This window comes from Hippocampus bargibanti, linkage group LG14 (genome assembly GCF_051943395.1).
Source record: "Hippocampus bargibanti isolate YZ-2025 linkage group LG14, ASM5194339v1, whole genome shotgun sequence".
Taxonomy (NCBI): Eukaryota; Metazoa; Chordata; class Actinopteri; order Syngnathiformes; family Syngnathidae; genus Hippocampus; species Hippocampus bargibanti.
The window spans coordinates 2,068,895-2,093,546 of NC_142747.1; the positions used below are offsets into that span (position 1 = coordinate 2,068,895).

The 24,652-nt window shown below is 46.4% G+C and overlaps 1 protein-coding gene across 1 annotated transcript in view; it reads left to right on the forward strand.

Annotated features, from left to right (window-relative positions):
* dlc (deltaC) overlaps positions 1-20,288 on the forward strand; it is a 28,070-nt gene extending 7,782 nt beyond the window's left edge. The window contains exons 5-10 of the mRNA XM_089013432.1: positions 261-452; positions 525-694; positions 2,535-2,823; positions 9,989-10,649; positions 13,982-14,084; positions 19,773-20,288. Of these exons, the coding sequence (XP_088869558.1) occupies positions 261-452; positions 525-694; positions 2,535-2,823; positions 9,989-10,649; positions 13,982-14,084; positions 19,773-19,778 (1,421 nt within the window). The 3' untranslated portion in view covers positions 19,779-20,288. The remainder of the gene's footprint in view (positions 1-260; positions 453-524; positions 695-2,534; positions 2,824-9,988; positions 10,650-13,981; positions 14,085-19,772) is intronic.
* The last annotated feature ends 4,364 nt before the right edge of the window (positions 20,289-24,652 follow it).

The window sequence follows — 24,652 nt, forward strand, 5'->3', positions numbered from 1 at the left end:
GAGAGCTTTGAAAGGCGCTTAGAAATCAAATGTATTATGATTATAATTATGATTAAATGGGAACCTGTTGCGTATGATAAACAAGGTTGAGGAACGGCCCTTGACCAAAACCAGTTGGACACCCAAAAGCCCTCGTTGGTGGCGGTTGCGCACGGAGTGACTCGCCGCCCGGCATTACACGCCGCCCGGCCTGTCTCGCCGCCCGGCCTGACTCGCCACCGGGCCTGACTCGCCGCCGTCTTTCCTGCCGCCCCCCCCAGCCATCTGCGCTTCGGGCTGCAGCGCCGAGCACGGCTTCTGCCAGGCGCCCGGCCAGTGCCTGTGTCGGCAGGGCTGGCAGGGCGAGCGCTGCGACCAGTGCGCCCGGCACCCGGGATGCCTGCACGGGACCTGCCGGCAGCCGTGGCAGTGCGACTGCGAGGAGGGCTGGGGTGGACTCTACTGCGACCAGGGTGAGTCCCCCAAAGCTTTGCCCGCATGCGGCGCGGGGAACCCCTCCGGAGTCACCCGCTCTTTTCCTTCAGACCTGAACTACTGCACCAACCACAAGCCGTGCCAGAACGGGGCGTCCTGCACCAACACGGGCCAGGGAAGCTACACCTGCGCCTGCCGGCCCGGATTCAGCGGCAACGACTGCGAGATCCGGAGCAAGCCCTGCGATAGCGCCCCCTGCAGGAACGGAGGCAGCTGCAAGGTGAGCCCCGGCCCGCCGTCGCCTGTCCTTCCTTCCTTCCGGGAAGCCTCTCGCCGTCGAGGCCGACCAGCCCACCGCGTGGCATCTCCGAACAAAACAAGTCGCCGTCGTCAACCTGTGCCGAGGTACCTGTAGACCAGGGGTGTCCAAATTCGGTCCTCGAGGGCCACCGTCCTGCCTGTTTTCCAGCTCTCCCAGGAGCAAGCCCAAAGGACCGCTCCTCTTTGACAACATCCATAAAGCTCCTCTTTGGTCTTCCTCTCGGTCTCCTGGCTGGCACTTCATGGCTCAGCATCCTTCTCCCGATATAGTCACTCTTTCTCCTCTGGAAATGTCCAAACCGTCTCAGTCTGCCCTCTCTGACCTTTCTCTCCAAAGCCTCTAATACAGTGGTTCTTGATCTTGTTGGAGGCACTGAACCCCAGCAGTTTCATGTGCTCATTCACTAAACCATTCTTTCAATGACTGTGCCCACTAACTGCAGACTAGAGTAAGGGGTGGCGGATCCACCGAACCCCTGAGACAGACTCAGCGAACCCCTAGGGCTCAGTCAAACCCAATTTAAGAACCACTGCTCTAATATGAGTTGCCCTCTAATGTCCTCTTTGACAACATCCACAAACCTCCTCTTCGGTCTTCCTCTCAGTCTCCTGCCTGGCAGTTCAAGGCTCAGCATCCCTCTTCCAATATAGTCACTCTCTCTCCTCTGGACATGTCCAAACCATCTCAGTCTGGCCTTTCTGACTTTGTCTCCAACGCCTCTAATATGAGTTGTCCCTCTAATGTCCTCTTTGACTACACCAATTAAGCACCTCTTTGGTCTTCCTCTCAGTCTCCTTCCTGCCTGGCAGTTCGAGGCTCGGCATCCTTCTTCCGATGTAGTCACGCTCCCTACTCTGGACTGTCCAAACCATCTCACTCTGACCTTCTCGCCATAACCTCTCATATGAGTTGTCCCTCTGATATGCTCATTCACGATCTAATCCAACCTGGTCACTCCCAAAGAAAACCTCAACATCTTCATCTCTGCTACCTCCACCTCTGCTTCCTGTCTTTTCTTCAGTGGCACTGTCTCCAGTCAAAACACCATCGCTGGTCCTTTCATCCGAGCTGAAACCCTTCTATCACACATCACACCTAACATTTTCCACCAGCCTGCTTAGACACACTTCTTCACCTCATTTCCACACTCTCAATTGCTCTGGACAGTTGACCCCAAGTACTTAAAATCCTCCACCTTCTTTATCTCTTCTCCCTGTAGCATCAGTCTTGTGCTTGGATCCCTCTCATTCACACACTTATGTCCCGTCTTGCTGCGACTGATCTTCATTCCTCTCCTTTCCAGGGCATACCTCCACATCTCTAGATTCTCCGCCACCCGTTCTCGCTACAGATCACAAACATCATGGTCCAAGGTGATTCTTGTCTAACATCGTCTGTCAACCTGTCCAGCACCATAGTGAATAAGAAGGGGCTGAGATCTGACCCCTGGTGGACTCCCACCTCCACCTTGAATTCCTCCGTCACACCGACAGCAGACATCACAACTGTCTTACAGTCATGATACATGTCTTGCACCGCTCTGACATACTTTTCTGTCACTCCAGACTTCCTCATGCAATACCACAGCTCTTCTCTGGGCACCCTGTCATACGCTTTCTCCAGATCTACAAAGACACAATGTAGTTCCTTCTGACCTTCTCAAAGGAAATCGCCCAAGAACACCAAGATATCTGCGATTGTTCCCGGGATCAGTTGCAACCACTCATCTGGTTTAGGGGTCACTGCCCCTGCCCCTGGCTCTGGGAGAGTACCGAATGTTTGTGGTTCTTTCTTTCAGGATTTGTCAGACGGCTACCTATGCGCGTGTCCCCGCGGCTTCTCCGGGCCCCAGTGCGGAACAGGCGCCGCACTGACGTGCGCAGATGAGCCCTGCTTCAACCGCGGCGTGTGCGTGACGGCCTCGTCTGCTGCGGCGGATGTCCCCGGAAGCGAAAGCGGCGGCGCAGGTGGAGGCAGAAGCGGCGGAAGCAGAAGCGGGCGCTACATCTGCCGATGCCTCCCCGGCTACGCCGGCTCCAACTGCGAAATGAAGGCGAACCGCTGCAGCAGCCAGCCCTGCGCTAACGGTAACAAGCCTGACCCGAAGCTAGGCTAACATTAGCACTGAGACTTTTGTGTGCGTCCATTGCAACGTAAGTGTGCGCGTGTGCTTTTGAAAGTTCCCAATGACATTTTGGATCATAATGCCATCGGCTTTTTACGCGCATTACTTTCTTTGGAAATCAAGCGATCCTGATATCACTTTAATAATAATAATAATAATAATAATCCATGTCATTTCTTACCGCCTTTCAAAACTCTCAAGGTCACCTTACAGTCACAGGATCAATTTTTCTGTGGGTGAGCAGCGGTAGCCATATGCCAGCGTCACTCAACCCTGAATATCTCAAATAGATAAGAAGCTAGCCAGCTAGCTATCACATAGCTAACAGATAGCAACTAGATAGCCATCGAGCTAATAGATAGCTAACTAGCTAGATATATCGTTAATAGATAGCTATCTAGCTAGATAGCTAATAGATATCTAATAGATAGCCAGCTAGATAGCCCACAGATAGCTAATAGATAGCCAGCTAACTAGCTAGCTAATAGACATCCAATAAATAGCAAGCAAATACATTTGATTTCATAGTGCCTTTCAAAACTCTCAAGGTCACTTTAAAGCCACTGGATCAGTTTTTTTGTGTGTGAGCAGCAGCAGCCAGATGTGCCAGCGTTCACACAACCCCAAATAACTCAAATAAATAAAAAACTAGCCAGCTAGCTATCAGATAGCTAAGAGATCGCCAGCTATCTAATAGACAGCTAGCTAGCTGGATATGAATGGTGGAAACCGCCACCATAAATCACAATTTGCTGTCCTGTGTCAAATTGAAAGAAGGAAAGAAAGGAAGGGAAGTTGGGCCCCTTCATCAAGTCACGGTCCACCGTCACTTATTTTGGAGAAGCGCACCGCCGGCCAAACACGTTTCGTTGTTAGCCTAGCGCCACCAGCGCGCTTCTTTGTTTGTTGGAGCCCGTCGCCCCATTTGCTATTAGCTTGCTATTAGCTATCTATGGCGATCTAGCTGGCTATTAGCTAGCTATTGGCGGTCTAGCTGGCAGGCTAGCTATATCGCTAGCTATCTAGCTAACTATCTATTAGCTCGATAGCTTGCTTTCTATCTATTTGAGTTAGCTTGAGTGGCTGGCGCGAGTGGCTGCCGCTGCTCACCCACAGAAAATTTTAGCCCGTGACTGTAAGTGACCTTGAGAGTTTTGAAAGGCTTAAAAATCAAATGTCTAATTATTATTATTATATCCATCCATCCATTTTCCATACCACTTATTCCTCATTAGGGTCGCGGAGGGATGCTGGAGCCTATCTCAGCGGTCTTCGGGCACGAGGCGGGGGACACCCTGAATTGGTTGCCTGCCAATCGCAGGGCACACAAAGACGAACCACAGTCACTCTCACACCTAGGGACAATTTGGAGTGGCCAATCTGCCTGCCATGCATGTCTTTGGAGTGTGGGAGGAAACCGGAGGACCCGGAGAAAACCCACGCAAACTCCACACAGGAAGGCTGGACCGGGACGCGAACCGGCAACCTCTGCACTGTGAAGCCGGTGTGCTAACCACTGGAGTACCGGGCCGCCTACAAAGCGTATGACAGGGTGCCCAGAGAAGAGCTGTGGCATTGCACGAGGAAGTCTGGAGTGACAGAAAAGTATGTCTGAGCGGTTCAAGACATGTATCATGACTGTAAGACAGTTGTGAGGTGTGCTGTCGGTATGACTGAGGAATTCAAGGTGGAGGTGGGACTCCACCAGGGGTCAGCTCTGAGCCTCTTCTTGTTTGTTATGGTGATGGACAGGCTGACAGACGATGTTAGACAAGAATCTCCTTGGACCATGATGTTTGCAGATGAACTGCAGTGAGAACAGGGAACAGGTGGCAGAGAAACTAGAGATGTGGAGAAATGCCCTGGAAAGGAGAGGAATGAAGATCAGTCGCAGCAAGATGGAATATATGTGTGTGAATGAGAGGGATCCCAGTGCAAGAGTGATGCTACAGGGAGAAGAGATAAAGAACGTGGAGGATTTTAAGTACTTGGGGTCAATTGTCCAGAGCAATGGAGAGTGTGGAAAAGAGGTGAAGAAGCATGTCCAGGCAGGCTGGAGAAAAATGTCAGGTGTGATGTGTGATCGAAGGGTTTCAGCTAGGATGAAAGGAAAAGCGTATAAAACAGTGGTGAGACCAGCCATGATGTTTGGACTGGAGGCAGTGCCACTGAAGAAAAGACAAGAAGCAGAGCTGGGGGTAGCATAGATGAAGATTTTGAGGTTTTCTTTGGGAGTGACCAGGTTGGATAGGATCAGGAATGAGTACATTAGAGGGACAACTCATGTTAGAGGCTTTGGAGACAAAGTCAGACTGAGATGGTTTGGACATGTCCAGAGGAGAAAGAGTGACTATATCGGGAGAAGGATGCTGAGCCTTGAACTGCCAGGCAGGAGACCGAGAGGAAGACCGAAGAGGAGGTTTATGGATGTGGTCAAAGAGGACATGAAGGTAGCTGGTGTGAGGGAAGAGGATGCACAAAACCGGGATAGATGGAGGACATTGATTCGCTGTGGCGACTGCTGAAGGGAAAACCCGAAAGGAAAGATTATTATTATTATTATTATTATTATTATTATTATTATTATTATTATTATTATTATTATTTTATTATTTGCACGGCCATCGACCGCGCCGAAGGTCGCACGAGGGCAAAAGGGCTGCAGGGAGGAGGGTGACCAATCGCTGCCCGCTAAATAATGGCTAGGCTTGCTAACCGGCTATTAGCTGGTTTGCTAACTGGCTATTGGCTGGCTTGCTAACTAGCTATTAGCTGGCTGACTGGCTATTAGGCTGGATAACTGGCTATTAGATGGCTAGCTAGCTGTTGGCTGGCTAGCTAGCTATTGGCTGGCTAGCTAGCAATTAGCTAGCTTTTAACTGAGTTATTCCGGGTTGAGGCGCTTCTAAATGAAATGGATTATTATTATTATTTATTGTTTCACTTACACACAAAAAAGAAGCCTTTTGACCAAAGCTGGGAAACGACGACGTGCTAGCGGCTCATCGGCGTCGAGCGCGGCCCAAAGAAGAAATGTTGGCTAGCCGATCGCTATCTGCGACGGGCGCACTCGTCGTCTTATCGTCCATCTGCAAAACTTTCCGGCTTGACAAAGAGTAAACAAGAAAAGTCGCCGCCGCTCTCGTGAGGGCGGGTGGCGGCATCAGGCCTGTTTACCAAGCGCACGCAGAGTAAACACGCCAACGCTCACATCAGCGTTTCCCGTAAGCACATGCACGCTACTTCCTGAAATCCGCTTGGACCGTTTTTAGGGCTCCGACGCGTCCGATGACTTTTGATATTTTGCAATTGTGAGTCTTCTGACTCAAGCGAAGGTGCTTCTTGCAGCTACGTGGAAGGGAATTTTAATATGTGCTGGGATTGCTTTCGTCCTTTACATGCGTTGATGATTTCTTTTCATGCACTTTTTAGTCTTGATACAGTCATGTCTAGCTATCTGGCTAGCTATCTAGCTATTTTGCTATCGTGCTATCCAGCTATCCATCCATGCATCTTACTATCTAGCGAGCGAGCTAGCTATCGAGCTATTCAGAGGGCTAGCGATAGATCTAGCAAGCGAGCTAGCGAGCTTGCAAGCTAGCTAGCGATCTTGCGAGCTAGCGTTTCAGCTAGCGAGCTAGCTCGTGATCTATCTAGCAATCTATCTAGCGAGATGGCAATCTAGTTATCTAGCAGCTAGCAAGCTCGCAATCGAGGTAGTGAGCTAGCGATTGAGCTAGCGAGCTAGCTAGTGATCTATATAGCAAGCAAGCTAGCTATCGAGCTATTAAGCGATTGAGAGAGCTAGCGATTGAGCTAGTGAGCTAGCGATTGAGCTAGCTTGTGATCTATATAGTGAATGAACTAGCTATTGAGCTATTAATCTATTGAGAGAGCTAGCAATAGATCTAGTGAGCAAGCAATTGAGCTAGTGAGCTGGCGATCGAGCTAGCTAGCTAACTAGTGATCTATACAGCGAATGAGCTAGCGATCTATCTAGTGAGCTGGCAATCTAGCTATCTAACTATCTAGGTACCTTGCTATCTCTTTATCTTGCTATCCAGCTATCCATCCATGCATCTTACTATCTAGCGAGCGAGCTAGCTATCGAGCTATTGAGCTATTCAGAGAGCTTGCGATAGATCTAGCGGGCTAGCGATTGAGCTAGTGAGCTAGCAAGCTAGCTAGTGATCTATCCAGCGAGTGAGCTGGTGATTTATCTAGTCAGCTGGCAATCTAGCTATCTAATATAGTGAGCTAGCTATCTAGGTCTGCTGTTCCTGCTTTTTCAATCAAGCGGACGTCGTCTGCGTTTGGCTGCCCGGGTGTTTTTTCCAAAGGCCTTCTGTGCCCCGTTGCTATAACAAGCGCTATGAAGGGGATGTTGCCAATACATGGCCGTCCATCCCGTTGATGCGCTTTTGAATTTGCTCCCGCCAACGGTGTGTTGACGTTGCGGCTAATTGGATTCGTCTAGTGGCCAGTCGACGTTGCACTCACAGCTAGATAGCTAGCTAGTGCTATAGCTAATACATAGCAAATAGATAGCTAGCTAGTTAGCAAGATGGCTAATCTATTTGATTTCTAAGCGCCTTTCAAAACTCTCAAGGTCACTTTACGGCCACAGGATAAGTTTTTCTGCGGGTGAGCAGCGGCAGCCACACGCGCCAACTCAACCCGGAATAACTCAGATAGAAGTTAGCTAATAGATAGCGAGCCAACTAGATAGCTAATATGTTTCCTGACTCAAATAGCTAGCTACCTCTCCAGCCAGCCAGCTAGCCAAAAGAATGCTAGATAGCTAATAGACAGCTAGCTAACTAGATACCTAATGTTTTTCCTGACTTTAATAATAATAATAATAATAATAATAATAATAATAATAATACATTTTATTTTGAGCGCATTTCAAAGCTAAGGTGGGAAGAGAATCGATGTTACCAATGTTATTATAGCTAGTTAGCTAGCTATATTGCTAACAGGTAGCTCTCTAGCCAGCCAACTAGCCAATAGAATGCTCGATAGCTAATAGATAGCTAGCTAACTACATAGCTAATATGATTCCTAATTCAAATACCTAGCTAGCTAGCTATATTGCTAATGTCATGGTGGAATATGCACGTCTACTCCAAGCTAAATGTTGAAAGCCAACATGAAAGCCGTAGCATCCATTGTTGTTGAAAAGAGAGTATCACATCTTCTGTCCCAATGTAAATCCGCTTCAATTCCAAGCCGAGAGAATTCCATGTCAAAAACAGTCCTGGCATATTTGTGTTGCCGAAAGGGTGCAAACCGCTCAGCACAGTCTCCTCCTTGATGAATGTCGCGGCCCAAAATGCTGAAAAACAATCCGTATCCATTCCACGTGACGCAACAATAACACAAAGTGACAAAAGAAAACAAAAACAACGTCTACCACGGATCTTGACCAATCACGTGCGGCTTTAACTGAAGACTGGGGGCAAGGAATAGTTATTAGCTTGCTAGCTAGCTTTCTATCTGTTTGTTGGCGCGTGTGACTGCCGCTGCTCATCCACTGAAAAACTTGTCCTGTGACTGTAAAGTGACCTTGAGAGTTTTGAAAGGTGCTTAGAAATCAAATTTATTATTATTATTATTATTATTATTATTATTATTATTATTATTATTATTATTATTATTATCATTATTATTATTATTATTATTGTTCTTGTTCTTGTTGTTATTGTTATTTAACTAGCTACAGCTATATTTTGCTATCTATTAGCTATCTAGCTAGATATTAGCTAGCGAGCTACCTTTCTATCTATTTGGGTTACTTTCAGGTTGAGCTGGCGCATGTGGCTGCCTCTGCTCACCCACAGAAAAACTAAACATGTGACTGTAAAGTAGCTATTGGTTATTTCTTAGCTAGCTAACTTCCTATCTATTTGAGTTATTCCGGGTTGAGTGAACGCTGGCTCGTGTTGCTATCTATTAGCTATCTACCTGGCTAGCTATGTATTTGCTATCTATTATCTATTAGCGAGCGAGCTAGCTTTCTATCTATTTGAGTTATTCCGGGTTGAGTGAACGCTGGCGCGTGTAGCTGCCGCTGCTCACCCACAGAAAGACTTTATCCTGTGACTGTGTATTTATTTAATTAGTGACATTCAGTGTGTTAGCTAACTAGCTATCTAGCTAGCTACTCAATTTTGTGTATTTATTTAATTAGTGACATTCAGTGTATTAGCTAACTAGCTATCTAGCTAGCTACTCAATTTTGTGTATTTATTTAATTAGTGACATTCAGTGTATTAGCTAACTAGCTATCTAGCTAGCTACTCAATTTTGTGTATTTATTTAATTAGTGACATTCAGTGTATTAGCTAACTAGCTATCTAGCTAGCTACTCAATTTTGTGTATTTATTTAATTAGTGACATTCAGTGTATTAGCTAACCAGCTATCTAGCTAGCTACTCAATTTTGTGTATTTATTTAATTAGTGACATTCAGTGTATTAGCTAACCAGCTATCTAGCTAGCTACTCAATTTTGTGTATTTATTTAATTAGTGACATTCAGTGTATTAGCTTACTAGCTATCTAGCTAGCTACTCAATTTTGTGTATTTATTTAATTAGTGACATTCAGTGTATTAGCTTACTAGCTATCTATCTAGCTACTCAATTTTGTGCATTTACTATATTAGTGACATTCAGTGTATTAGTTAACCAGCTATCTAGCTATCTAGCTATCTATCGATTAGCTATATATTTATCTAGGTCGCTAGCTATCTAGCTAGCTATCTGTTAGCTATCTATTAGCTATGTACTAGCTGGCTAGCTAGCTTTCTATCTATTTACTTCCGGGTTGAGTGAACGCTGGCGCGTGTGGCTGTCGCTGCTCACCCACAGACAAACTTATCCTGTGACTGAAAAGTGACCTTGAGAGTTTTGAAAGGCGCTTAGAAATCAAATGTATTCTTATTATTCGTATCTTTTTTGGGGTGATTTTGGCAAGCAGTTAGCGTGTTAGCGTGCGGACCTCGCCGGTTTCGGCCACGTCCTCCCCTGAAAAGTTTTGAAAGTGGGGCCATTTTCTTTCTAAGGCCTTTTGTTTCATTTGTGTTTTTTGGTGGGGGGGGTGGGGGTGTGGTTTCCCGCTTAGGTGGCGAGTGCCTGGAGTCTGGCGCGGTGACGTGCCGCTGCCGGGCGGGTTTCGCGGGCGACCGCTGCGAGACCAACCTGGACGACTGCGCCAGCAACCCCTGCCGCAACGCCGGCACGTGCGCCGACGGCGTGGCCGACTTCACGTGCACGTGCGCGCTCGGCTTCTCCGGCAAGGACTGCTCCCGGCGCTCCAGCCCCTGCGAGCGCTTCCCGTGCCTCAACGGCGGCCGCTGCTTCGTCCACTTCTCGGGGCCCGTGTGCCAGTGCCCCGAGGGCTTCATGGGGGAGCGCTGCGGGGAGGCGGCGGGGGGCCCGTCGCCGACGCCGCCCAGGACCGCCGGGCGGGACGCCTTCCCTGCCGCGCTGGCCGCCGCCTGCGCGCTGGCCGGCGTTACGCTGAGCCTCCTGGCGGCCGGCGCCATCTTTGTGGCGCGACAGCTGCGACGGGGCCGGCGGCTGGCGGCCGCCTCGGCGTCGGTCAAGAACGACCTGGAGGGCGTCAACAACCGATCGGCGACCAAGGAGAGCCTCCTCCCACCCGCCGGCCGCGTTAAGATGTCGAATCGGGACGCGGCGCTCGCCCGCCGTGGCGTCTTCAGGAACAAAATGGCCTCCGACGACCATCTGGAACAAAGCGGCGCCGATGACACGTTGGACAGGTAAGAAATCCTCCCACTCACTTCACGCCCACCAATGGCGGCGATTGCTCAACCATTGAAAACGATTAACTCATTGACTGCCAACCGAATCAGCGCCAGGGTTTTTGTCATTGTCACTGGAATTCCAGGAATTCATACACAATATTGCACTTGAGGACCAAATGTCAATTCTTCACAAAAACTGGCTATCTTGTTATCGGGCTGGCTATCTAGCTATTTAGCTAGCTACTAGCTGAGGTTAAAATCTTAGCGAAAGAACATAGATGGTTTGAAAGGGGAGTAAAAGAAGCCATTTTCATAAAACAACTAAATCCTTCATTAAACCAGTTTGGTGGGGTGAGGTTCAATTTGGATCGTTCATACAATAGCCTGCTTAGGCAACATAGGATTAGTAATACTGATGAGGTGATACCGGTGGGAGTGGGGCAATCAGGCCAGTCGTTAGTCAGAACGACAGGAACAATCAGTGGAGCAGCTGCAGGGAGTAGTCCTCTGCTCCCCCCAACCTGAGAGCAGGGACCTATCATAGCAGAGTCCAGCATCGCCATGTCTGGACAGTAGGGATATATATATAGGGCCTAAACTACCAGTAAGACTTTAGTTTGCTGACGAAGTTTCTTGGATAAGAAGCGAAACATCCGACACCTTCAAAGAAGTACAGATGACGGCTTAAAGAAACCTTTTCATCCATGGACCACTCCTGTACGACTGAGAGCTTACACAGACGTTAGCTAGCTACTGTATCTATTAGCTATATAACTAGCTAGTTAGCTCTTACCAGTGTTTGAAATAGCATCTGCCCGGTAGCCCGGGCATACAACTTTTACGTCGGGCGTACAACATTGAAAACCAACGTTCGTATGGCAATTTGCATACTCTGCACCGGCAGCCAATCAGAAAACTGCTTCGGACTTCACCCTGACTGTAAAGTGTACTTGAGAGTTTTGAAACCCGCTTAGAAAGAGGAGTTCACGTAGCTTTGAGCAGACAACGAAATGCAAACATTGCATTGTGCACCATGACGACAAACGACAATTGGAGCAAAATCTTCAGTAAGAGATATTTACAGTAAATCAAGCAAGGGAGCATTTGTGGTAGCTACTTCCTTAATTTAAAAAAAATCCTTTATACTTCGCAACAATGTTTTTTTTTGCAATTAGTTGTTTCAAGTTGTGAATAATGGGGCAGGCAACTTTATGGCCGGGCAGGCAACTTTTCAGAGTTGTCTGCCGGGGTGTCCACTAACTTTTTGTCATGAGTTTCAGACACTGCTATTACCTATCTATTTGCTAGGTATTAGCTATCTATTTGCTAGGTATTAGCTATCTATTCGCTAGGTTTTATCTATCTATTCTCTAGGTATTAGCTATCTATTCGCTAGGTATTAGCATTAGCTATCTATTTGCTAGGTATTAGCTATCTATTCGCTAGGTATTAGCTATCTATTCGCCAGGTATTAGCTATCTATTCGCTAGCTGTTAGCGATCTATTCGCTAGCTTGCTATCTATTTGAGTTACTTCCGGGGTGAGTGAACGCTGGCGCGTGTGGCTGCCACTGCTCACCCACAAAAAAACTTATCCTGTGACTGTAAAGTGACCTTGAGAGATTAGGAAGGCACTTAGAAATGAAATGGATTATTATTATTATTATTATTATTATTATTATTATTATTATTAGTATTATTATTATTATACGCGCTCTCCATCCGCATTATTATTATTACGTAAACATTCGATGCAGCGTAAGAAAGACTAGGACTTTCTTCTTTCATCAGAACAAAAAGAGTTAATTGCTAAGTGATCTGGGTTGGGAGTTATCTGAGCTTGAAATGGGGGCGCTTTCCAAAATACGATATAATTATTGATTGATAGAGCGCTGAAGCTGCAACAAAGCGCCAACATGGACAAAAGGTAAATGCTGCCCCCTGGTGGGAAGGAAAAACATTACCTGAGGTCTGAACAGCGCTTTATTGGCACCCAAGCATGAAAAACCAGAACCCAAACACATTCTGGAATGGCTGTGAATGAGTTAATTGGTCTTTTTTTAGGGGAAAGGGGGAGGGTCTCCTCAATTTTTCCCCCAATTTTCATGGAAAAAGCATACAGTGATACCTCGGCATACGAACGCCTTGGCTAACGAACTTTTTGGCTTGCGAACGTTAAATTCACGAGAATTTAATCTTAGCATACGAACTATTTTTCGGGATACACACGGAGCGCCACAATGAGTGATGTGTTGTTCGCAAACGAGTCCGTTCTCCTAACAAGGAGCTTGAAATGGCAACCGACTTTTTTGTCCTCTATGCAAATAAAAATAGATTAAAGCCACACGTGATTGGTCAAGAAAGCAGCAGTGAGGGGGGGGGGGGTTACAGAAACAGAGCTGCAAATAATAATAGATAGGCAGACAACAGAGTGTGAGAAAATGGATAGTAAACACAGTGAAATTTGGACTTGTTTCAACTTTATTGATAGTTCAAAGGTAGAGTGTAGACTGCAAGGTTAAAATATCCCATCAATCGGGCTCCACAAATAACCCGCACAAGCCATCTGTACACTTGATGCAAAAAGCTACCAAACCTCCTAGACAGAACACAATTGATGAGGAACTAGGTAAAATTATCGCAGAGAAAGCACGGCAACTTCAATCTGATATCGTCAAGAGGCAACCTGGAAGTTCATCATCCATTGATGATTTCAAGGCTAGCCACGGATGGTTCGAGAACTTTAAGCGTCGTACGGGGATTGATAGTGTCATTCGTCATGGTGAGGCAGCCAGTTCTGACGATAAAGCTGCCAAAGCTTACAAGGAATCATTCCTCAAGATGGTGGAAGAAAAAGGCTACGTTCCTCATCAAGTGTTTAATGCTGATGAAACCGGCCATCAAGCCATCAACGACCATCACAAAGGTAAATAAAACAACTTCATTATACAATATAGTTTATTTCTTTAATTACAAGACCATAGCACATGTATTATACATAAAATAAGGTATATTTTGTGTAGTTTTAAGGCTTGGAAAATTAGAAAGTAGAAAATTATGTTTTATGGGGACCTGGAAACGGATTATTCTCATTTTAATGGTTTCCTATGGGAAATTAATGTTTGGGATACACACTTTTTGCCTTTCACACTCTGTCTGGGAACCAATTAATTTCGCAAGCCAAGGTATCACTGTATTTCCGTTCCTCCGCATCATTCTCCCCTTCCCCCAGATCCCCCCCCGACCCAGTCTGGCAGCAATGATGGTCTGGCTGGTCAGCGTTATGCGGTGTAACGCTTTGCCCGTGCTGTCTGTGCTGTCGTCCGTTTGGGTGTGCGTCTCCTTTAGGATCAAGCGCGAGGCGACGGCGGCGACTTTGCTTGCGGACGTGGGCCCCCGGCCTGTCTCCAATGACCCCGAGCAGATGCTGCGCCGTGTCTTTGCCACCGAGGTAACGCAACTTTGATTGATTGATTGATCGATTCATTGGATTGAATTACAGTGATACCTCGGTTTACAAATGCTATAGCTAACAAACTGTTCGCCTTACGAACATTAAATTCGCGAGAATATAATGTTGGCTGACGAACTAGTTTTCGCCGGACGAACTAGTTTTCGCCACACAGCACCACAGTGGCTGGCGGACTAGTTTTCCCACAACCCCTTTTGAGTGCAGACGTGGTTTGTTATTGAGTTTACTTTTGCTATTATGGGAACGAAAAAGACCCCACGAACACGAACGAGGCGTGCATTTGTAGCGTCGCACTACCAGTATGCTAAGTCGACCATTGCTACGTGTGGCTAAGGCTGTTTATTTATTGTCTAAGCAAAGGTCTCAGGCAATAATAATAATAATAATACATTTCATTTATAAGCGCCTTACAAAGCTCTCAAGGACACTTTACAGTCACAGAATATTTTTTCTGTGGGTGAGCAGCGGCAGCCACACCCGCCAGCGTTCACTCAACCCAGAAGTAACATGAAGTAAAAAAAATACTAATAAAAAATAATATGACAACACAAAGACACGGAGAGTCATCCATTCTTCAACACTTGCTGTACCCTCTTTGTGACATGAAGCAGTTCTAGATGAAAGATCTAGACAAGATCAAAGCATCCTTTTCAGCAGTCGATCAGGGACGTCATGGTGGAATGTGCACGACTATTACAAGCTAAATGTTGAAAGCAAACACGCAGCTGTAGCATCCATTGACGAAAAGAGATTGTCTCACATCTCCTGTCCCCCCAAAAAATCCGCTTCAATTCCAAGCCACGACAGTTCCACATACGCATCGGCGCTCTGCGTTGACGCTCCTAGAAGAGGCTGAAAAACTTCTGTTGATTTGGATTACTAAAAAGCAGCTAGCAAGGGACCGTTTGAGGGTATTATTGTCACGACACTCGAGGCTTGAAGGCAGGACTCGAGTGACGAAGGAAGGCGGTGCGGTTAGGATCCGAAATACACGGTGAGACAGATTTCCAACCAAAGGTCTTTTCTGAGACACACATGGAAAATAACAAACAGTGAGATAGATAATGGTAACTACTAACTGGACAGACATGATGGTGAGGTAGTAGCGAGGGTAACTTCCTGGAATACTCCGACAGAGGCGGTAAGGTGAGAGTGGCTTTTATAGCCAGAAGGCAGAATCAAGGGGATAGGACACAGGTGCGGGAGCCCGGGTGAGTGAGGAAGGGAGGGCCGTCTCCAGGAGCAGCGGAGGAGGTGACAGGAGGGGAGGGGCGCGCTGAGGACGCCGACGACGATGTGACAGTGCCCCCCCTCAACGGACGCCTCTTGGCAGCCCATCTGGTTTGGAGGGGTGAGCCGAATGGAAAGCCCTGGTGAGAGATGGGTCGAGGATCCAGGAACGTGGGACCCACTGACGTTCCTCTGGTCCATAGCCCTCCCAATCGACCAGGTACTGTACTCCCCTGCCCATGCGCCTAGAGTCCAGTATCTCCCGCACGGTGTAGACCGGTCCGTCGGCCAACATCCGGGGGTGATGTGGGGGGGGGGGGGGGCGTGGGGGCTAGGGAGCTGGTCTCCACTGGCTTGAGGAGGGTCACGTGGAAAACTGGATGGATCCGCATGGTGGGTGTCAGCCGGAGCCTCACCGAGACCGGGCTGAGGATGGCGTCGATGGGGAAGGGACCCGTGAAGCGTGGCCCCAGTTTGGCTGAAGTCCCCGCCAGCCGAAGGTCTCTCGTGGACAGCCACACCTCCTGCCCGACCTGGAAGCTGGGTGCCTGTCGACGACGACGGTCCGATAAGTTGGTTCCGGGACGCCGTGCGCGACAGGGCGGCCCTGGTCTCCTTCCAGACTCGGTGGGCCCGTCTGAGGTGATGTTCAATGGACGGGACTTCCACCTGGCCCTCCTGGGTGGGGAACAGAGGCGGCTGATAGCCACAGGCGGACATGAACGGGGACCGACCTGTGGCTGTGGAGACCAGGGTGTTGTGGGCGTACTCCACCCAGGGTAAGTGGAGGGCCCACGACGCAGGACTGTGGAGGCACACACAGCAGAGGGCCGCCTCCAGGTCCTGGTTCTTCCTCTCCGTCTGTCCGTTGGTCTGGGGATGGTATCCAGACGACAGGCTCGCCGACACCCCTAGGGACCGACAGAAAAGTTTCCAAACCTTGGACACGAACTGCGGTCCCCGGTCCAACACGATGTCCGTCGGAATCCCGTGGAGACGGACGACGTGGTTAACCAGAAGTTGAGCCGTCTCGATGGCAGACGGCAACCTGGTTAACGGGACGAAGTGGGCCGACTTCGAGAAGCGGTCCACCACGGTGAGGACGACCGTTTTGCCACGGGAGGGGGGGAGGCCTGTAACGAAGTCAACGGATATGTGGGACCAGGGTCGGGAGGGTACCGGTAGTGGCTGGAGGAGTCCTGCCGGGGGTTGGTGGGAGGCATTCCCACGGGCGAAAGCCTGTAACGAAGTCAACGGATATGTGGGACCAGGGTCGGGAGGGTACCGGTAGTGGCTGGACGAGTCCTGCCGGGGGTTGGTGGGAGGCATTCCCACGGGCGCAGACCGGGCACGCCTTCACGAAGTTAGTGACGTCCCTCCTGTACAGAACCGTTAGGCGATGAGTTGGATCGTCCTGTTGACCCCCGGGTGACAGGCTACCTTGGAGGTGTGTCCCCAGATTAGCACCTCGGTGCGTAGCAGTAGGGGCTCCAGCCCTGGATAGCACATTTATTATATAGGTAAAATAAATAGGAAAATAAGGTATATTTTGTGTAGTGGCCTTGTGGGGAGAGACGGAGAAAAATGGGCCCTTTTCTTGGTGGATTGCAAAATGGCGTCTTGAAATGGGATGCTTGCTTGCTTGCACAAGGACGCAACTATTTTTTGCTGTTGCAGGACTAAAGCAGCAACACAACATGCATTATGGTAGTAACACAGCCCGAACAGGGCTGGTAAAAAACATGCCGGTACAAGTGAGACAGGGCAGCAACATATTAGCACTCGCTAACAAGTCTGGGTACAAAAACATACCAAGTCACTGAGACACGGAAGAAATACGTTAGCAAAAGTTGCTCTTTGCATATGGCCAGTTTTGGTAAATGATTTCTCGCCGCTGCTTATCCAAGCCTCCCATTCAACTCGAAGGGCAGTTTGAAAATACACCATACATTGGGGGTGCGCCTTATACTCCGGCGCGCCTTATACTCCGGAAAATACAGTAATTTTTTTTGCCCCAGGCCACCTTGTCGTTGATGTTTCCTCTCGGTGGCCATTAGGTAGCTGGCTACCTAGTTTGCAATCTATTTGCTGTCTATTAGCTATCTGGCTGGCATACCTGGCTATCTTGCTAGCTAGCTATTATAATAATAATAATAATAATAATAATAGTTGTATTAAGTTCATCCTGTCTACTTGATATCAACTTTAAAACAGATTCCTATCTGACAGACAGTGTACTGTCGGTGTCCAAATACCTGACATGTTTCGGCGTCTACTTCCGCCTTCGTCAGAGTGTCACGGATGTTGTTGTGACGCGCCATTTTCAGCTGGTGTTGCTATGGGGGCGTGACCTACCTGTCAGATCTGACAGGCAAGTCACGCCCCCCGCTGTCCGTTCGTCCCTCCAGGATACTGCTCCAGGTGGTAGAGAGCATGTAGGCTCCCTCATCCCTGTTGATGGTCCTTGGTCCTCGCTTCCGGATTTCAATGGCCTCCTTGATGTTTGTTTTCTTCGGTGCGGATGACTCTGGCCTTCTCACAGTCCATGATATGATTTTCTCTTTTGCAGGGGTCTGTGATGGCTGATTTATGGTGCTCCTGTTGTGCTTGTTCTTTTATTGCTCTTGTTTGTATTGACGTATCATGACTGTAAGACAGTTGTGAGGTGTCCTGTCGTTGTGACTGAGGAATTCAAGGTGGAGGTGGGACTCCACCAGGGGTCAGCTCTGAGCCCCTTTTTGTTTGCTATGGTGATGGACAGGCTGACAGACGATGTTAGACAAGAATCTCCTTGGACCATGATGTTTGCAGATGACATTGTGATCTATAGCGAAAACAGGTGGCGGAGATATTCCCTGGAAAGGAGATGAATGAAGATCAGTCGCAGCAAGACGGAAGACGGAATACATGTGTGTGAATGAGAGGGATCCAAGTGCAATAGTGATGCTACAGGGAAAAGAGATAAAGAAGGTGGAGGATTTTAAGTACTTGGGGTCAACTGTCCAGAGCAATGGAGAGTGTGGAAAAGAGGTGAAGAAGCGTGTCCAGGCAGGCTGGAGCGACTGTGTCATGTGATGTGTGATAGAAGGGTTCCAGCTAGGATGAAAGGAAAAGTGTATAAAACAGTGGTGAGACCAGCCATGATGTTTGGACTGGAGACAGTGCCACTGAAGAAAAGACAGGAAGCAGAGCTGGAGGTAGCAGAGCTGAAGATGTTGAGGTTTTCTTTGGGAGTGACCAGGTTGGATAGGATCAGAAATGAGTACATTAGAGGGACAACTCATGTTAGAGGCTTTGGAGACAAAGTCAGACTGAGATGGTTTGGACATGTCCAGAGGAGAGAGACCGACTATATCGGGAGAAGGATTCTGAGTCTTGAACTGCCAGGCAGGAGACCGAGAGGAACACCCAAGAGGAGGTTTATGGATGTGGTCAAAGAGGACATGAAGGTAGCTGGTGTGAGAGAAGAGGATGCACAAAACCGGGATAGATGGAGGATATTGATTCGCTGTGGCGACCCCTGAAGGGAAAAGCCGAAAGGAAAAGAAGAGCATCATCATCATCATCATGATAATCCATTTCATTTCTAAGCGCCTTTCAAAACTGTCAAGTTCACTTGACAGTCACAGGATAAGTTTTATGCTATGGGTGAGCAGCGGCAGCCACACGCGCCAGCATTCACTCAACCCGGAATAACTCAAATAGATAGAAAGTTAACTATCTAGCTAATAACTAGGTAGCTAGCTAGCTAGATAGATAGCTATCTAGCTAGATAGCCAGCCAGATAGATAGCTGGATAGCCAGCCAGATAGCTAATAGAAAGCAAATACCTAGCTAGGTAGCCAGCTCTGTAGCCACCTAGATGGCTAATAGCTAGCCAGCTAGCCAGCCATATAACTAATAGACAGCAAATAGATAGCAAATAGATACTAGGTCGCCAGCTACCTAATGGCTACCGAGAGGAAACCACAACGACAAAAAAATTACCGTATTTTCCAGAGTATAAGACGCACCCCAATGAATGGTGTATTTTCAAACTGCTATCTAACATCTATCTAGCTAGCTAGCTATTAGCTTGGTAATTAACTTTCTATCTATTTGAGTTATTCCGGGTTGAGTGAACGCTGGCGCGTGTAGCTGCCTCTGCTCACCCACAGAAAAACGGATCCAGTGATGTAAAGTGACCTTTGCGAGTTTTGAAAGGCGCTTAGAAATTAAATGTATTATTATTATTATTATTATTATTATTTTAGTATTATTCAGACCGCACGCTCAACACTCACACGCACACCGACGATGAACATGGCAACATCCTGGCACGCACACGGAAGCGCACGCACGCCCGCTTATCCACATACGCATGTGCATGCTCAGATCACGTGAGTCACGGCCATCTTTGTTTTGTTTGTTTGTTTGTTTTCTTCCAATTTTCCGCAGGTGTGACCTCCAGACCGTCAAAAAGGGATTTTCATTTGGAATCTCAGCCAATGGAAAAAAAAATCACTTTTCATTCACCATTTTTGCATTTTGATTTGATGAAAGCGGACCTCATTTTTATCAGCGCGATTATTAGAAAATTAGGATCATTTCATTTCTTTTGACTTCCTGTTTTTGTTGCCTTTGAGGAAGGACCACCCAAAAAGACTGAATGTTGCGCATCATTTGCACTTTTTTGTCTTCCGTGGCCTTTGAATGACAAAAATGTTGGCGCTCCTTTTAGGGCTACTTCGCTTTTGTCATTTTCTTTATCCTCTTCTGCCTCTCCTGATACCAAATAGCGCACCTGTATATGTGTGTGTGCGTGCGTGTGTGTGTGCGTGCGTGTGTGTGTGCGTGCTAATTTAAGAGCATGCAATGCGTGTAAAGTTTAATTTAATGGGTCCAACCAGGACGTGTACATAGTTGCTATTTAACAAATCTATTTTCCTAAATAAAGCAGAAAATCAAAGTTTACTGCAGTGGCGCCCGTGTCTTTTTCCTCCTCCGACAAAGACAATAGTGATGGGCTCCTTTCAGAGAGCCGATTCGGCTCACTAAAAAGATCTTTCGGCTCTCAAATGGCTCCTCAGTTTGTTTTTTGTTTTTTTTTTTTTTGTTGCTTAAATTAATTCGCAATACACATTTGATACTAGTGATGGGAATTGCGGCTATTTTCAGAGAGGTTCTTTTGGCTCGGCTCACGTAAAAGATCCGGCTCGTTTGGCTCCCAAATGGCTCCTCAGTTTTATTTTTGTTGCTTAAATTAAGTAACTACCAAAAATCATGCAAAATTATATGAAAAATTAATTACTCATGTAAAAAATACACAATATCAAATATTTTTTAATTGATATGGCTTTATTTATATGTGCACAGAGAGCATTCGCAAACTTTAGCTTTCCCAGTGGCTACTATGATCTGATGATCAGCTGTCACTAATTTGCTTTTCATATTAATAATGCTATAATAGACTACTATAAATGATAATAATTGAATAATAACAGCATCATTTCAGAGAGCTGGTTCTTTAGGTTTGGCTCACTAAAAAGATCCGCTTTTTTGGCTTCCAAATGGCTCCTCAGTTTTTTTTTGGGGGGGCGCTTAAATTAATTAACTGCCAAAAATCATGTAAAATTATGTGAAAAATGAATTACTCGTGTAAAAAAATACACTATAGCAAATAATTTTCTTTATATGGCTTGATTTATATGTGCATAGAGAGCATCCACTAACTTTCACTTTCCTGTGGTGACTTTTTTTGAGCCATTCTTGGACTCCAGCACGTTCTTTGTCATATATGATTCTGGCATGATTCTTTGAGAGTCTTTTCAGGATCAGAATCCAGAAGCCTTTAAATTTTTGTTTCCTAAGTGACATCAGAAAAACGTTTTATAACATCTAAAATACCCAAAACACGCAGTATGATATTTTTATTCAAATGCAAAACACCAATAAAAATGACTGAGTGTCCAAAATCTGCAAAAAAATTGAGCTGCGAATTGGGCATTTTCAGAAAGTCCCGCCCCGAGTTCGTGACGTCACGCCAAGACGTCTTGCATTGCTGGAGAATCAAAACAATGGCTTCAGATTGGGAGAATATACTTTCTTGTTACACATCCAGTTATGAATATGATTCAAATAGTTCTGAAGAGGAAAGCATACATGTTTGCAATCGATTAAATAATTTATTACGTGCCATTTTGAGGCAACATTGTCCCCCCAATGTATCACCAAAAAAGAGGCAAAAAATGGCGACCAAGCTCCTGTGAGGAATTAATTAGCCCGTTTCCACAGGCTGCTAAATTCCTTATATGGAGCTTGGTCGCCCTCTTCTGGCTCTTTTTGGTGCAACACGACGTTTACAGACCAAACAAGCACTGCCAAATGCATTGACGTGATGGAAGGACTGCTACAATGTGTCTTTTTTTTCGGTCAGGGGCGTTCCTTCAGTGACGTCACGTACGGACTCGTCACCAACTCAAAAACAAGACTTCCGGAATATTCAGCGCGAGTCTTAAAACGGAAAATATAGTTATATGCGGTGGAATCATTGTAAAATACGCTCAGTAGAAGTCATTTGAAGCCATTTTACAAATTATGGACACAACTTGTCCGGAGACGTCGGTCATCCTTTAAGAGCCCAACAATGGGGATATTTCCTGCTTGGAATTGCATAGATTGGGTTGAGAGCATCCTTTGTCATTTGAAAATGGCTGAAAATCACTTGCAATCATTTTACCCACTTTTGTTTTTTATTTGTAGTGCTCTCAAGCTCTGTCGTCTCCCTTTCCTGTTTCATGTGCTACTCACAATGTGCTTGTGTTTCTCTAAGCCCTCCCCCTTCTCCTTATAGCTGCGCGTGTCTAATTCTCCCCTCCCTCCTCTGGGGTCAGGGAATACTTATTAGCTCGCTAGCTAGCTTTCTATCTATTTGAGTTATTAGCTAGATAGATAGCTTTCTATCTATTTAATATCTATTAAGGGGGTTTGTCTGATCCTCTGGATGAAGACATAAATCCCCTCAAGCCTCCCCGAAAAGGAAACTATTGTCGCTTTGACCTTTGTCCTGCCAATCTCTTCATAGTCGAAAATTGACAAAGCACATTGCATTGTTTGTAAATAGCGAGATAATTAGCGAGCTAACGAACGAATGAACTAACTAGTTAAATAATGAGATAGTTAGCTATCTAACGAGATAACTAACTAGCTTCCTAACTAACCAGTAAACTGAGTAACGGATTAACTATAGCTAGCTAGCTACTGAAATGAATATGATGGAATCTAAAATATATATTTCTGCTTGTAAATTCTATTTAATATCAGTTATCGAGCTAGCTAGAACTATTTGATATCTTTTAGCTATCAGCCGTCTAGCTGGTTGGCTAGCTATCTATCTAGCTATCTATTAGCTATCTAGCTAGCTATTTGGCTAGCTATCTAATGGCTATCTAATAGTTATATATTAGCTGTCCAGCTGGCTGGCTAGCTATCTAGCTAGCTATCTTGCTATCTATCTAATATCTAATAACTAGCTAGCTGCTAGCTAGCTTTCTATCTGTTTGAGTTACTTCCTGGTTGAGCGAACGTTGGCGCGTGTGGCTGCCGCTGCTCACCCACAGAAAAACTTATCCTGTGACTGTAAAGTGACCTTGAGAGTTTTGAAAGGCGCTTAGAAATCAAATGTATGATTATTAGTCTTATTTAAGAAAAAAAAAGTCGGCGCCCATTTCTGGCTCCTTGTTAGGAGCCGGCTCTCTTTGTTCACTTCCCGGGATCTGGCTCTAAGAACCGGCTCGTTCGCGAACGACACATCACTAGGAGACAAAGACGAAGGGCTTCCCGCGTTGCAAATGAAGCGGACGCCGTCCACCGCTCGCCGTTCGGGCTCAACCAACTCCACCAAGGCCCAAGCGGAGGTGGCACGTTGAGCTCGGGTCGCACGTGCGTTCTCTCGACTTCCTGTCGGAAAGCGGTGACGCGCTCAGCCCGTGTGGCCCTAAAAGGTCAACCCTCATCCAAACGCCACCTTTGTGCGCGTGTGCAAAAATCAAGTGGCTCCTTCCTGCGGCCGGCGTGACCATTTTGACGAAACAATCGGCGCTCCAGATTGGGCGTCCAAGATGGCGGCCCGCTTGCCTTTCTTGCCGTGCTTTCTTCTTGTCAGCGCTTGCACTGCCGCTGGCCTGAGTGTGGGAATCTTCTGCTGAGCAATCAAGATGTCAAGGAGGAGGAAGTGCAGATAAAAGGGGAACACACACACTCGACACCCGCACACCCACAGCCATAAAAGAGACACCCAAGCAGCTGTCATCACTTCGTCACCCTCTGCAACCTTTAACCCTCGCCCAAACTTTTTCCCAGCTTGTCTTCTGGCCATCAAACCTGTATTTGTGTGTGTGTGCGCGTGTGTGTGTGTGTGTATCAGTGATTTCCAGATGCGAACAGACAAATGTGTGGGCTTATCTCCTGTTGTTGTCACGCTCACGGTCTTTGTCTTGGCCTCTGTGTTTTTCATTTTCATTTTATTTGATGTACATAGTACGTATGTACAGTTTGGAAGTATCTATGTATGGATGGACGTATGTACGTACGCATGTACACATGTATGTATGTATGTACGTATGGATGAACAGTATGTATGTACAGCATGTATGTATGTACGTACGCATGCACACATGTCTGTACGAATGTATGTATACTATATATATACATATGTATGTACACATGTATGTATGTATGTATGTACAGTATGTATGTATGTCTGTACGTATGTGCATGTATACATGTGTGTACAAATGTATGTACGTACGCATGTACACATGTATGTATGTATGTATGTACGTATGTATGAACAGTATGTATGTACAGCATGTATGTATGTACGTACGCATGCACACATGTATGTACGAATGTATGTACACTATATATACATATGTATGTACACATGTATGTACAGTATGTATGTATGTATGTATGTATGTATGTATGTATGTATGTATGTATGTATGTATGTATGTATGTATGTATGTATACATGTATGTATGTACATATGTATGTACAGTATGTATGTATGTCTGTACGTACGTGCATGTATACATGTGTGTACAAATGTATGTACGTACGCATGTACACATGTATGTATGTACGTATGTATGAACAGTATGTATGTACAGTATGTATGTATGTACGTACGCATGCACACATGTATGTACGAATGTATGTACACTATATATACATATGTATGTACACATGTATGTATGTATGTATGTATGTATGTATGTATGTATACGTATGTATACATGTATGTATGTATGTATGCATGTATGTATGTACACGTA